Source organism: Lactuca saligna, chromosome 4 (assembly GCF_052625555.1).
Source record: "Lactuca saligna cultivar CGN05327 chromosome 4, ASM5262555v1, whole genome shotgun sequence".
NCBI classification, from domain to species: Eukaryota; Viridiplantae; Streptophyta; class Magnoliopsida; order Asterales; family Asteraceae; genus Lactuca; species Lactuca saligna.
The window spans coordinates 38,650,580-38,665,946 of record NC_136420.1 but is presented as its reverse complement, the minus strand read 5'-3'; the positions used below and the strand labels follow the sequence as shown (position 1 = coordinate 38,665,946).

Genomic DNA, 15,367 nt, shown 5'->3' with positions numbered 1-15,367 from the left:
TTTTGGGGATGTCACAGAATCTTGTACTCAAAATTTATTATTTCGTAAGAAATGTTACATGTTCAGTATGATTTTGAAACATAAAACCGTATTACCAACCGTTTAACTTGTAGAGTTTGTTTTCGAAACTAAAACAAGGAAAACTTGTGAAACTCATTATAAAATGATATATTTTATATTTCACAAAGGATTTCATGTCATTCATAAAAACAAGATTTTTCATACTATTACTTGTAAATTCATTAATCTTAAGATTGGAGATACATCCTCGGTAACACTCCCCAGGGATACGAGAGTGGAGGACCGCCCCTGTAACCAGAATCTCTCGGAGGGAGAACGTGACCTTTGTGTATAGATCTATACGGGACTGAGTACCCCGCACCTGGCTGCTAGCTACAGTGGGACCGACAGGTCCACAGGTGACAAAGTCATAAAATGATACTGGCCCCGTTACGATCCATATCTAGTTTATTGTATGGTTATGGAACTCACAACTTAGATAATGGAGATTTATTTTAGTAATTATAAACCTAGTGAACTAACCTCAAAGTAATAACTGTTTTGATTACTAGAGGGCATCAGTAATACCCTTAGGAATTAGTTTACTACCAACTTATTAGTTTTATTTACGTGTTAAAACTAACGTACTTTTCAAGGATAACCAAGCTTTCAGGGAAACTTCACTTAACAAAACAAGTATGGTAGATACTTGTACACTTCATTCCGGATTCATAACCAACCACCAACTTTTAAGGAAAATAAGGGTTTTTCTTGGGATAACTTTACTTTTCATGAACAAGCTGTTTAACAAATGAATAACCAAGCTACTTTTATAAGAAAATACGGGATTTTCTTGGGAAACAACTTTTCATAAAACCAAAGGAAACTTATTCTCTTACCAGAAACAAACCGCTTATGACCTCACCAGCTTTATGATGATATTTTAAAAACTGCTTGTATTCTCAGGTTCTCGTTAGACAGGTATCCCGCTTACTTTTGGAGAAGATGGAGTGTATAGAAGTCTCGTCTTCACTTTTGTTCAAACTGATGTATATATAAAACATGTATTTCCTTACTTTCAAACAAATGTAAATCTTCTTATGTAATGTAATGGTTGTGTTTACTATGCTAGCTATGTACATTGGTTGTGATACTACGCATGACGTCCTCTGCCCCAGAACGTTTCCACCGTCGGTTTTGGGGTGTGACAGTTTTGAAGCGGTGTGTACGTGTGATTGGTATTGCAGTAGTTTCTGGAAGGGAAAGTTGTAGACATGAGATGGGAGGTGGTGTGTTTACATTTAAGATTTAGGTAATTGGCAATGGCAAACAAGATTGGTATACCCCGGGATTTTGTTTGATTTTTTTTAATATTTACATATATTGTAACGCCTGGTTCCGGTATGCATTTAACTTAATTATTTATTCATTTTGGAAGGGCTAATCGACGAGTTGGTGGCCCTAATTCTCGAGTATAAGGCAAAATATGCGCGGGTTTTAAGTGAACTACTCGACGAGTTAGAGTCTTGACTTGACGACTAGGACAGCCTGGACGAAAACCCTAATCTTTAGGGCTTGCACCCTATTTAAGCATCATATTTGGCCTCCACCCCAGCCTCTATCACCTCCAAACCCTAATCAACCTCGAGTGATCTTTGAGCTATTTATTGACATTTTGAGTGGTTTGTGTGTTCTTAAAGCTTAGAAGAAGAAGAAGGAGCTTGAAGGTTCAAGTAGAAGGTTATAGATCCAGGAATTTCGCTCCATTCTCATCACTTTCTAGTAATCAAGCTCTTATCTTGCTTTATAGTTCATTAGATCTCTTTGTGGTCTCTTTTATGGGGGTTTTTGTCCATGTAGCATGATTTATGAGTCATGGATGTCCCAAGTTGATTATACTTTCAAATCTGGAGTTATTAAGGGTTGTAAAGGCATAAAGGTGCAAACTTTATGCCATTTAAGTCTCATGCGAACCTTAAGGATGTTGTTATGGCCTATTTAAGCCCAAAGGGGCCATGCATGGAAGCAAGTTCGAGACTTTACGTGGTTAACTGGTTTCTAGGCCCTAGATCTAAGCTTTCATGCTTTGGTTTGGAATGTTAAGGCTGTTTGGACAAGATCTATGTCCTAGAGGAATTGGGGTTTTAGCTAAACCCTTCAAAAAGGGTTATCAACGGGTAAAATTGGAAACTTTACCCTTAGAAAGGTCATTTCCAGTGAACAAGCGAAGTATGGGCTATAGATCTAGAGAGCAAGGGATTAATCTATTAAGATGGCCAATCTGACAGAAGGACTAGTCGAGTCCATGAGGGAACTCGACAAGTCAGGTCGTGCTGTCCCGTTTCAGTTTATGGTAGAACTCAACGAGTCTATAGAGGGACTCGACAAGTAAATTCGCCAAGTCGCGAATATGAGCAGTTCGATAGGACTCGACGAGTCGGAGGAACGACTCGATGAGTTGGGTTGCGATTTCAAGATTATGAGTTAAAAAGCTCGACGAGTTAAAAGGTTGACTCGGCGAGTTGGTAAACCCAAAATGTTGACTTTGACCAAGGGACCATTTTACCCTTAGATGGATTTTCAGTTTTCTGACTAAGTATTATTGTATAGAGTTAGTCGGGGAGTCGTGGGAGCAGCCAACAGAGATTCCCCACGAACAAGTTCAGCATTCAGTTTGAGAGGTGAGTTTCCTTTAGTAGGAACGGGTCTAAGGCACCAAGGTTGGCCCGTATATGTAACATCTTAGTAGTTGAGTAGGGCGGGGCCCAAATCTCACAGCAGCCAAGTGTGGGCGGGGCCCGAATCTCGTAGTATTATTCAAGTAGAGTTATATGATTGTTTAATAGATATATTTGTTGTCTGTGTGATACTTGTATGCATGTTAGTAGCGGAGTGTGGGTGGAGCCCGAATCTTCTAGAGAATGGAGTGTGGGCGGGGCCCGAATCTCTTGGACAACGGAGTGTGGACGGGGACCGAATCTCCTAGATAACGGAGTGTGGGCGGGGTCTAAATCTCCATAAGAGTGGGCGAGGCCCGTATCTCCTAGTTGCATGTTATATGTATGGTATGTGGTAGTTTGGGGAAGCTCACTAAGCTTCCTGCTTACAGTTTCTGTTTTTGTTTCAGGTACTTCTGCTAGCAAAAGGAAGGACTCGGGATGATCGCATGACACACACCACAATTTTCTAGCCTAGGATATTTCACTCTGATATTTGATATGATATTTTGATACTTTGAAAGTTATGATGATGTTTTTTATATACATGGTTTACGATGTTTACTTGATGATGATTTTTATGGTTTTAATAATGAATTAAAAATGAAAATTTTGGACTGTATTTTTGGGATGTTTCATATATGGTCTCTGTAGCTAAAAATAAAAGACAAAATAGAAAAGATGGGAAACCTGGTCATTTTACTTATTCTTAACATGGGTATTTATGTCATTTCACGTGAGTTTAACAGATGCTCTTAGATGGTAACAATTCTAAGGACCATAGGTGTTATCAAAACTAGGGGTGGAATTGGTACGGTACCGATTCATTTTTCCTTAAACCGTGTACCGTACCAATTATATTTGGTATAAAAAATTTGCTACCAATACCGTACCAAATATATTTGGGACCAATATATTTGCCTACCAATAAGTTTGGTTGGTACAAATTGGTAATGGTATATACCGACTTATTTTATTTTTCTATTGTAAGATTTTAAAATAAGCAAAATACATTGGGTAATTTTGATATTTAGTAAAGAAATTGGTTATCTAGTTATTTTAATTTACAAAATAATTCTATTGAAGTACGTTAAAGTAACTATCGACTAATGCAACCAAATAACTTATATAACGTTCTTAAAACTCTAAACACTAAACACAACTGACAATTGAAAATTTGAAATATACGATTTTGTTTATATATATATATATATATATATATATATATATATATATATATATATATATATATATATATATATATATATATATATATATGAATTGGTTGGTACCGTATTACCATGGTATTCAAAATTTTATACCATTACTGTACCAAGATTGTTCAATTGGTACGGTACTACCAACCAAACATGTTGGCTACCAACTTTCTTGGTTTAGCTGGTAGCATGTTGGTTGGTTTTCCGTGGTATAATTTTGACAGCCCTAATCAAAACCCTAATAATGTTCTTTTTCTAAAAGTAGGACCAATACTGTTATTTCATATAAACCACAGGGACCAAGACTGTAAATTAATCTAAAATGTTTAAAAAGAGGTATTTATTAAAAGTAAAGTTATTAAAATAACTGTAGTTTAAGGTCTATGGTAAAATTAAAAGGAAAAAAAAAACAAATCTTGAAAAACAGACTTAAAATAATTGTTTTTATTTGAATTTACTTTTATATATATATATATATATATATATATATATATATATATATATATATATATATATATATATATATATATATATATATATATATATAGTCATTAATGTTTGTTTTTCTTTTTGCAAAATACATTAATTAACTTGTTGATTTGTCCATATTATGTCCTTATCACTTGTAGGTTTCCGACGAAATGGTGGATTTTCTGGTGATTTTGGCATCTCTAGTGATACATGATTTTTTCCGATGATTATGTTTTTTAGCTATTCTCTAAAAATGTTTTTGCCCATACTGTTTAACACACCGGCTCCAGGGATTCATCTCACCCTTTTAACCAGCCTCGTGGTGGTGATCGCAACAATTCACATCAGGGAAGCGAACGTCGCAACAATAAACGTCGGTGAAACAATCGTCAGAGTGGTGATAAACGTCGATAGCGGTAGCAAGATCGTCGACAGTCCTCTCTCGTCGTAGTGGTGATAAACATCGACACGCAGTGGATTTTAGAAGCAACCACACAACTGCACCCTTCTTTGGACATGTGTCAGCAGCCTAGTGGAGTCATGTCACCATAGTGGGCGACACGCCTCTATGGTGCACGACACACATCCCTGGATTTCCCCCTGTAAATAGCAGCTCATTCTTTCATTCATCCTCACACTATTTCAAACGCAATCCCTTTGAAACCTTCAATTTTTAGCCTTAGAATTCTATAGTTTTTAGGTATCTAACTAGGCTCTGGAGGATCCGAGAGTCTGACAATTAGTAGAGTGTGAGTCGAAGTCCTGTCTACAAACTTTTCAGACTTCTAGTCAGCAGAATCTCTTTAAGTTAAATTACACTCATCCTTATGTTAGTGTAATTTATATTTATAGTCATAGTCTTTGTTATGAATCTATAAATATGGTTTATTAGTAATTCCCTGTCATTATACTGATTGATCTACTTACGGGAGAAGTGTCTAGAATGGTCATGTTGGCTTGGTTGTTGGATTTTTGAAAGGCTATATGTCGAAATGGTCTTGCCTCCCGATTGTCTTGTCTGACTGATCCTTACTTGATAGATTTTGAAGTAGACTTCGGGATTGTTGAGAAATCTAAACCCTTAGGATAATAGTTCCATGAATTATGAAATTAGATTAATACTTAGCGTTATATACATCTAGATCTTTTGGAAAAAGGTGTAAGGCGAAGCTCTACACGATTCACCAATCACCATACACTTTAGTAGGTGAGTGCATAGTTACTATTAAGTACATAATTTTTATAAAAGTATTTATATTGTGTGTTATCTGTATTATCTGTATTCTGAGCTAATAATATAAGTAAGATAATATTGCCTATTAGGAACTATAACAAACATAGATTGCCTTTGGTATAAATCTATATTAGTTATATTAGACTTGTAAAAGGTATTTAGTTCCCAATAAGTTGGACATTAGATAGGTCTCATTCCGACGTAGGGTGTGAGATTGTATATCAGAGTGTCGTATCCCTCCTCTTTCTTGGATGACCAGAAATGGTGGATCCAAATCAGACAATCGGTAGGTATGTCTGGGTCATCGTCCAGAGTAGATGAAAACACTTGACTATTCTAGGCAGTCTAGTGAATTATGTTTCTAGTATGGACTTATAACCCATGAACATAGATAAATTTAGAGATCATATTTATTAAATCTCTGAACATTGATTGCCTTACATATGAATTACACCAGACAAGGACCCCCTGGCTGTGTGGTCAAACATATACTCAGACAATTCATCAGGTAAGGTGATTCTTCCAAATGATTTTCGAACAAGCATTTGTGAGGATCGGTTGGGTTGGGCAGTTGATTTTAGGTCAAACTATATGTATCTATATTATATGTTATATGCTTTGCAGGAATGAAATTATTTTAACATTAAAATGCCATGGGCTTGAAAACCCTATGTATCTCACCATGTTTCCCAAACCTGGCCTACTCATTTTTATGCATCATAGGTACTGGAACCAAGGCAGCAGTAGTCTAGTTAGGATGTCGAGTGGAATAAAGAGATGTACATGTAGTAAGTAGTTTCATGATCTTTTATATTTTATGTTGTAATGTATGTTTGGATATGAACGAATGACATCCTCAATGTTTTAATAAAATAAATTTTTTTATCTTAAGAATGTTTTATTTAACTAGGAATTTCTGCATCTCAATTTATAAAGCGTAAGGAAAACGTTTTAAATGGTTCTGAAAAATAAGGGATATCACATAGGACAAATAAAATTATGTTTATATGTTTTATGATATTTTCTTTATAGTGTAATTGATGATGATTATATCCACTGTGTATCTTATTTTCATATATAGTAGTCATTATAGCATATCAGTTATTTTGTTTATGACTTGCGGATTGATATGCAAGTATTTTTTTTTTTAGCATCTAAACTTGTATATAAGAAAAGGAACTAACAAGGCGTTAGGGGAAAAGAACAATTACATAGAAATATTTAAGATTGCATTTTGTAACCACGATGTCGAAGATATGCTAAATATTTTGTTCCTATTTTAGAACCAATTAAATGAAAAAAAACAGCAATATTCTCAAATACGTTGCATTTTAAGACACTCGACGACCATAACACAACATTATTTCTATATCTCCAGTGCATCAAGATAATAGTTAGAAAAATGACCTCAAGAGCCTTCCTCTTCCATTCCAGAAAGAGGAAAAGGCAGATCCAACCACTTTTCAATATGTTGACACACCTAAGAAACCATTTCACAAACTAGGAAAACGTGACTAATGTCTTCGTAAATTTCATCACACACAGGGCATAAAACAGAAGGTAATCAATGCCCCTATCAACCAAGTTTTCCCTTTTAGGAATTATATTCCACAAAACACACCACAATAGAACATTCTCTATTGACTTTTATCAGATTCAACTTGCACCACATCTAGTTTCGATAACACCTGGATCAATCACAACATCATTGATATGACACATGAAACTAGTAACCATAAAATTGCATCAAGATCGAGCTTCCACACCCATCTATCATGATCACCTCCAAGCTCTACCTCACTGAGCATGTTTGTCAAGGTCAACAATGGCTTCATCCATAATTTTTTATTTAAGTCCCATATCCAAGCATCAAGCCACCTATTTGCAACACAATAACCTCTATTAGTTTCTAACACATAAAGCCTAGGAAAAGGGTCCATAAGCCTTACATCACCTACCTAAATGTCCTTCTAAAAACATCACCCACTCAAATGTCCTAGAAAAGTGTATCGCCGCCATCACAAAAAATAATCCGCAAAAAGAGATCAGGAATGATAAATTACTTATGCAACTTATCAAAAACTGTTGGGATGCAAACTCAATCTCATATCAGTAAAAAGAGAAATTATATGCTAACATATAAGACAATGGGTATCACCAATTGGTTTTAGAAAATGGAAGCTCATTGTTCTTCTATGTTGAGCATGGTTAGGCTAGTAGCGATCCTAAAAAATGGTATCAGAGTTATGCTCGTAGCCGAGATAATGTGGACAATGCTGGTGGCGCAATCCCTAGTAATTCTCAGTCCAACGAAGTTAATCCTGAAGCCTCATACTGAAATCCAATGAAGTTGATCCTAAAGCCTCGTATTGAAAGTCTTCCTGATGACCCCATGTTACGTGAGTGTGTCCCAAGTGATTCACTAGTATGAAAAAGGATTGGATCTAATGAACCTTCGTTGAAGGGGAGGCCAAGGGCAGAACTTAGGTTTGAGGGGATGATTGTTGGGATACAAACTCAATCGCACATCGGTAAAAAAATGAAACTATATGTTAGCATATAAGGCAATGGGTAATCCATTATATCAACAATTGGTTTTAGAAAATAAAACCTCATTGTTCTTCTATGTTGAACATGATTTGATTAGTAGCGATCCTAACAAAAACCTTCTCTAAAATAGACCACACCCCTCCTTTTTTTTGTTTGATATGTGAGTTGACATCTCATGATGTTTGAAATCACTATTGTTTTTAAAATGTTTTGAAAAATATGGGAATTTTCGATGTAATATTAAAAAAGTTTTGTTGAAAATAAAGCTTACATTAGTTATAAAAATGACGGAATTTCAGTGTTGCAATTAGAGGATAAATGAGTTTCATAAAGTAAAAAAGATAGGTAAGAATGTATGCACCACTTTTTCTATTCATGAATTTACCTCTTGCATTCAGAGGATACTTACTAAAATTTGAATATTTCGTATAGTAATAATTTTTGCTTGCTTTTGAAAATTCCAGTATATATATCTCGTAAACAATATAAGTTTGTCTCTCAATAAATTATATTGTAAAACTTATAGATCAATAAAATAACAAATCACCGTCGATGTTGGTTAGATGAAAACATATAATGACTTTGAAACTACAATTATTTTATCATTGACTTCTTAAAAAATGTGACTATATCATTTACTTTGAGTATTATGATGAAAGTTTTATTATTGATGCATAATATGAATTGTTATCAGTGTTGTAAAAATCCCGATTAATTTCTAGGTACTACCAAACCGATTAGAAGACTCTTAGCGTTTAATTAATGCCTACGTAATGAGCGAAACAGTGAAAAACGATGAAATTTTAATACTTTGAAGAAATTTTACCTTAATAGAAACTATTTGAGAAATAATTAGTGTTTTGTTAACCATATTAATATACTAGGTGTGAGCCCCGTATATTACACGGGTTAATTTTAAAAAATATTAAATATTAAAGTGTAAACAATTTTTTTTTTAATATTTTTTAATATAAAACTTTAAAATAAGAAATAAAGAAATGTATTCATTACAATTTAATATCATATATATGATATTTAATACTTTACATATATAAATATATGATTTTAATTTTAAAAATTGAAACAAACCAAAAATTGACAAGTGGATAATATTTATTTCAAAAATACCATAAAATGACAAGTGTCAAAACTCATGAGAGATTGACATGTGGCAAAAAAACCTTCATTTATTAAGAAGGATTTTGTTATGATATTAATGATATTTAGAAACTTTGTTATGATATTAGTCATATTTAGTTTTTTTAAAATTCGACGAATTAGCAATTTAAGATCCTCGATTAATCCCCCTTTAGCTGATTAATCTCTTAACCTAGTAGCTAACGTCGAACGTTTTTTTTTTACAACTTTGATTGTAATGACTGATTTATTATTAATTTAACATGTTTAAATTCGTGCTTCACGTTTATATATGGTTTGCCAGTATTTTTTCATCATATACTTTAACTTTACGCAACACACGATATACACCTAATCATAAATAAACAAAGACGAAACAAATAAAATATACAAAGCATGTTTGAAAACGAAATTGTTATCACATAGGTTTGGACCATATATATTTAACATATCAGATATGATAGGTCAATAAAAAAAACAAATATACATATCAACAATTTATCATCTCTTTGTAGCCCATTTATAGTCGATGTATTTGTAAAACACATAATAGTGACAGAAATCGTCTTTTAAAATGTTAACTAACTGTTTTCTTAAGTATTGTAATTGATTTATTCCATAACATTTATGCAAAATGCACAAATGTATTTTTCTTATATTCTTGATAAAATTTAAACACTACAAACTACCAATATTGCGGGGATAGCTCAGTTGGGAGAGCGTCAGACTGAAGATCTGAAGGTCACGTGTTCGATCCACGTTCACCGCACAAAATCTTTTCATCTTTTTTTTACGGCAAATGTTGTCGCTTTCGTTGGTTTGATGACATTAACGTTGTTCCATACATTTGTTCACCTAACGTCCTCTCAAAATATCCAAAATTTTGCATTCCATTGTTCTTTTCTGATTCCCACCTATTTATCTCAATCTCATCTCTTTCTAAAAGGTTAGATCTTGAGTCCCATTTTGCTCGAGTTCTCACCTTCCCTAATTCAAATCTTCCAACACCAATTCCCCATCCTTAATCTCCTTTTTTCTTATCATTAATCAAAACCCAATTGCTTGTTTCCAAGTTGTCGATTTTGATTAATTAAAAGAAAAAAAAGAGAAAATCAAACAAGGAGATGGTGATTATAAAAGGAAAAAATAAGTTAGGATGGAGGAATCTAGGATCGGTTTGATGATAAGTAAAAAAAGCTCCACATTCTTAGCTCTCTAATCTCTTTCTCATCACCAAGAGATCTTGGCAATGTTCATGTGAACTTCGAATGCCGATCTCGATTCCAGACACAGTCGGCATCGGCATTCGATTCCTATTCCATTGCTTTGAAGGTGGCCTTCTTTGAGACTCAAATTTGAGTCTTTTGATTAGGTTGTGGTGTTATATATATTCTTTTCAAACAAGCTTCCACTTCCTCTTCTTCCTTTTCTTTCCAATCTGGCCCATTACTATCTTTTTATTTGGTTGTTTGTGTTGAATGTTGGTTTGACGGATTCCGGAGTCGGTTTCTGATTCCGTGAGAAATGGATTCCCGTAAATTCAATAGTGACTTCATTGGTGCTGAAACCGGTGCTAATATGGAGCCCGATTATGTCGAAAAGGATCCGAAAGGCCGATACATAAGGGTATTAATTTTGGTTGGAATTTGATAGAAAAAATAAGGTGCCGGAATGAGTCATTACATTCCGTTCCATTTCTTCTTTTGTTGATTCCATCGTATTAACTATCTGTCCGAATCTTTATCCAGATAAAGATTCAGATAGATAAACAATGTTTGGTTTGGTTTAATACGATGGAATCAACAGCAACAAAAAAAAAAAAAAAAAAAAAAAGAACGGAATGGAATGTAACAGTTTATTCCGCAATTTTATTTTCCTATTAAATTACAACCGAAAATAACCGAAATTGTTTCTTTGTTACTTTTACAGCATCGGGAAGTTCTCGGTAAAGGTGCATTCAAGACAGTGTAAGCTTCAATAACTTCATCTTCTTTGTTTCAAATCCTTTTAATTAAATAATAACGTTTTCATTTTCCTTTTTTTTGTTAAATTTAGTTACAAAGCATTCGACCAAATCGACGGAATTGAAGTTGCATGGAACCAAGTGAGGATCAATGACGTATTACAGTCTCCAGACGACTTTGGAAAGTTGTATTCCGAAGTTCGTATTCTTAAATCACTAAAACACAAGAACACCATCAAGCTTTTCGATTCATGGATTGATACCAAGAACAAGACTTTGAACATGATCACAGAGCTCTTCACATCAGGAAACCTACGCCAGTAAGCCGTGTTCCATTTTTTTTTTTTTTTTAATGTTCTTGATGTATATAAATATTTATATAAATGGATATCGATCTTGTATTTGATGTAGATATAGTAAGAAGCATAAAAGTGTTGATATGAAAGCGATTAAGAATTGGGCAAGACAGATTTTGCATGGTCTTGATTACCTTCATAGTCAAAACCCTCCGGTGATTCATCGGGATATTAAATGTGACAACATTTTTGTTAATGGAAACCATGGTGAAATTAAAATCGGTGATCTTGGATTGGCTACTGTTTTGCAACAACCAACTGCTAAAAGTTTCATAGGAACCCCTGAATTTATGGCACCCGAGCTTTATGAAGAGGAATATAATGAACTTGCTGATATATATTCATTCGGTATGTGCATCTTGGAAATAGTAACTTTTGAATACCCGTATAGCGAATGCGAAAACCCAGCTCAGATTTACAAGAAAGTTACCTCTGTAAGTTAATTTCAATTCTCTTGTATCTGATGTGAAATTCTGGTTTTCTCTCCAAAAGAATCGTTAACTGATGTGAAAATTGACAATATTTGTTAATAGAAAAAAAATCGACATTATAAATGTTTTTGAATAGGATAAGATTATCTGTGATACCATGTTAGACATATGAAGTCCCGATTTTCTCTCAAAAAAAACCATTGAGGAGAGAGAAACACTGTGACACATATAGAGTGAGACGATACTGTGTCTGGCTGATGTGAGACATTAATATAAACACTGATACATATAGAGTCGAGATTGTGGCTGATGTGAGACATTAACAAGACAAGATTGTGTCTAGCTGATGTGAGACATTAAAAGTACTTGTTAACGAAATGAAATCAAGATTATGAAAGTTTTTGTATGACGAACAGGGGATTAAACCGGCTTCTCTTGAGAAAGTTAGTGATCCGAAAGTGAAGGAGTTTATAGAGAAATGTTTAGTTCCGGCGAACCAAAGGTTATCTGCGAAGGAGCTTTTGAAAGACCCGTTTTTAGAGGTCATGAATCTCCGAAAGCCAATGCGGAGTCCATTGCCAAGATCGTTAAGCCATGCAAGCACTGCAAAACATGCAACCATTGAACTTTGTAGGGTGTACAAAGGAAACGAGTTTAAGCTCAAAGGCACAAAAAATGACAAAAATTCGATTTCTTTAACCATGCGAATCGCTGACCCAAGTGGTGAGTAGTTACTATTCTTAAGTTTTCGTATCCTTCAAGTAGCAATTACTTTTAACATAGTTGTCATATCTGTAAGGAGGTGAGAATCTGTAAGACTGCAAGTGGCACATATTTCTTTTTTATAAAACTTATAAAACAAAGTGACTATCTTTCATTGTTTATAGGCCAAGCGAGGAACATACATTTCCTATTTTACATCAACACCGACACTGCACTATCAGTCTCACATGAGATGGTTGAACAACTCGAGTTACAAAAACATCATGTGTCTTTCATCACCGACTTTATCAACGAAGCAATCACAAGAATCTTACCTTCATCAAACATCTCGGGTTTTGAAGATCTTAATGATGTTTCAAAAGGGAGGGTGATAACAAGAAGTCATTCATTTATTTCATTATGTGAAAGTGATAAGATCAAGGAAATGGTAGAATTAAAAGCAACAGAATCAGGGTATAAAAGATGGTGTAAAGAGATGAAAAGGGTGAGGAAGAAGGGAGTTGAAGCCACTAGAAAGAGATGTATAATGATTTCATGAGATTAGAGAATATTGTGTTGATTTGAGAATAGGGAAAGGGTATGTATGTTAGTATGTATCCTTGTGCAATTTTAACTTTGTTCCTTTCTCAAATAAATGCATATATAATAGAGTCTACCATCATAATGAATGAGATTAAATGACCATTTTACCCTTACATTCCAATAAAAAACCTTCATAGCATTCGTCAATTCCAACATGGGAGGAGTTGGTGGGAGATAACAAGAAGGGCAAATAGGTAAATGATTGGTGTCTCAATACATTAAGCCAAGTTTTTTTGACTTAATCCATCAAGTCATTGTGTGAAGATTAAGTAAAAAAGAAACAACCATGTATAGCTATTTAGATTAAGTGCTTAACCCATTAAGTAAAAAAGAAACAACTCCATATAACTCAATACTTATTCATAATAAGACAACTTGAATTTTAGTCCTCACGCCAACATTTACCACATTTCTCACAGGTGAAGTTTATTGTCATGGGTTCATCAGCAGACCTTGTTTGAAACTGGATGTATGAAGCCTTGTTGTGACCACAATCTGGGCAATGAGCTGCAAGAGACAAAGAAAATCATAAATTAAAGTTGCAAAAAGAAAAAAGTGCATCAATTTACTCAAATTGTGAAGCATATAAATACCTTGATCTGTTTTTGGTGCATTCTTCATGTCATCTTGGGTGATTATAGGGTCAATCTCCTTTTTAACCAAACGTTGCTTTCTTTTGATCTTGACCTGTAAAAGGGAAGAAAAACGATGCATTTAACTACAAGGAAAAGGAAAAACAATGTGTTGCAATATTGCATGATTGAGTATAATAAATTGATAATTTTCTTACCTTCGGTTCTATTTGGCTAACATATGGACATGTGGGGCAGAAAAATCGGGCAGGAAAATGCAAATGTGGCAACTCATACTTCAACAACATCCCACAAGTTGGGCAGAATTCCATATCTACAACCCTTTGTAGCTAATGCACTGAAAAGGTACACAGAATGCAGTTCTCAGATGTGTGTGTGTGTGTTACTGGAATGAGTTGATTCTTAACATGAATGAACTAGCAAAGATTTTGATTGAAAAGTGATAAAGTAAGAAGTTGTATAGATGAATATGGGATTCTGTTTTCATTCGAGAGAGTGGCAATTCATCAAACAGGTTATGTGCAGAATCCATGCTCGGAACAAAATAGTGAAACTTATGTACAGACCAGAAGAGTGACTTATCGGTTCGTAACAGGTGAATTTTCCGATCAAAAATAGACATTCAGTAATAATCGCACGCTAACAGATACGGTTTATAGGTGGAATATAAAAAATGGGGCAACTGTAGTACGTATGAGATTATGTATACATGTGTAGGTAAATATTGATAAATGTTAACAAATACCTGTATCGTAGTGTATTTGCAGATTGAATTAAAGAGAGGCGGCGGCGGCGATGGTATGGTGGTGGAGGCAGCGTCGACGGCAATCTGATGTCAATTGAGAAAGGCAACCGTGGGTTTATTCCTAAACTTTGATTCTTTTTTCTTATTTGGCCCTAAGATCTTAAACCCTTAGCAAATTTACCCCCAAAAAAACAAAATGACACAAAAGAATGAAAGATATATTTTTTTTTTTCATGATTTTGATTTCGTGTTATTTTTTCTTTTAAATGGATTATCATATTTTCAAATTTAAGTTGGAAAATGGTGTCGAACAGTCGAAGTGTCATGAAAATCACAACATTATCATTTTTTTTATTTTATTTTGACATTATATTTTTTTGTCTTTTTTGAAAATCACTACATTATCAATTTTTTTATTTATTTCAAACATCTTTGTCCCAAAGATTTAATTCTACTATCCAACTTATTAATACAATAACACAAATGATTTGGTTGTTTCAAATCAAACATGATCTCGATACATTTTGTGTAGCTCGTTAAAAAGTTCTTGTTTGATTCTTTCCAAAAATATTGATTTTTAGTGAGAATCAACAAATGCATTGCTCGTGAACACGCTAAACCCATCAGGATTTATCATATGGCTATGAA

At 34.1% G+C, this 15,367-nt stretch overlaps 2 protein-coding genes and 1 non-coding gene across 3 annotated transcripts; 2 read left to right on the top strand and 1 right to left on the bottom strand.

Annotated features, from left to right (window-relative positions):
- The first annotated feature begins 10,022 nt into the window (after positions 1 to 10,022).
- Positions 10,023 to 10,095, top strand: TRNAF-GAA (transfer RNA phenylalanine (anticodon GAA)). Its single transcript has one exon. It is a non-coding gene; the product is annotated as a tRNA-Phe (tRNA).
- A 129-nt stretch (positions 10,096 to 10,224) lies between these two features.
- On the top strand, positions 10,225 to 13,463 carry LOC145041641 (putative serine/threonine-protein kinase WNK6). The gene is made up of 6 exons (XM_078989779.1): positions 10,225 to 10,952; positions 11,256 to 11,293; positions 11,382 to 11,609; positions 11,701 to 12,079; positions 12,493 to 12,799; positions 12,964 to 13,463. Exons 1-6 carry the CDS (start codon positions 10,851 to 10,853, stop codon positions 13,335 to 13,337), a joined length of 1,428 nt encoding a protein of 475 aa, XP_078845905.1. The 5' UTR covers positions 10,225 to 10,850; the 3' UTR covers positions 13,338 to 13,463.
- A 188-nt stretch (positions 13,464 to 13,651) lies between these two features.
- Positions 13,652 to 14,880, bottom strand: LOC145041642 (uncharacterized). Its single transcript, XM_078989780.1, has 4 exons — positions 14,720 to 14,880; positions 14,172 to 14,311; positions 13,975 to 14,068; positions 13,652 to 13,888 (listed from the first exon to the last, which is right to left on the bottom strand). The coding sequence occupies exons 2-4, from the start codon at positions 14,283 to 14,285 to the stop codon at positions 13,764 to 13,766; spliced, it is 333 nt and encodes a 110-aa protein (XP_078845906.1). The 5' UTR covers positions 14,286 to 14,311; positions 14,720 to 14,880; the 3' UTR covers positions 13,652 to 13,763.
- Between the last annotated feature and the right edge of the window lie 487 nt (positions 14,881 to 15,367).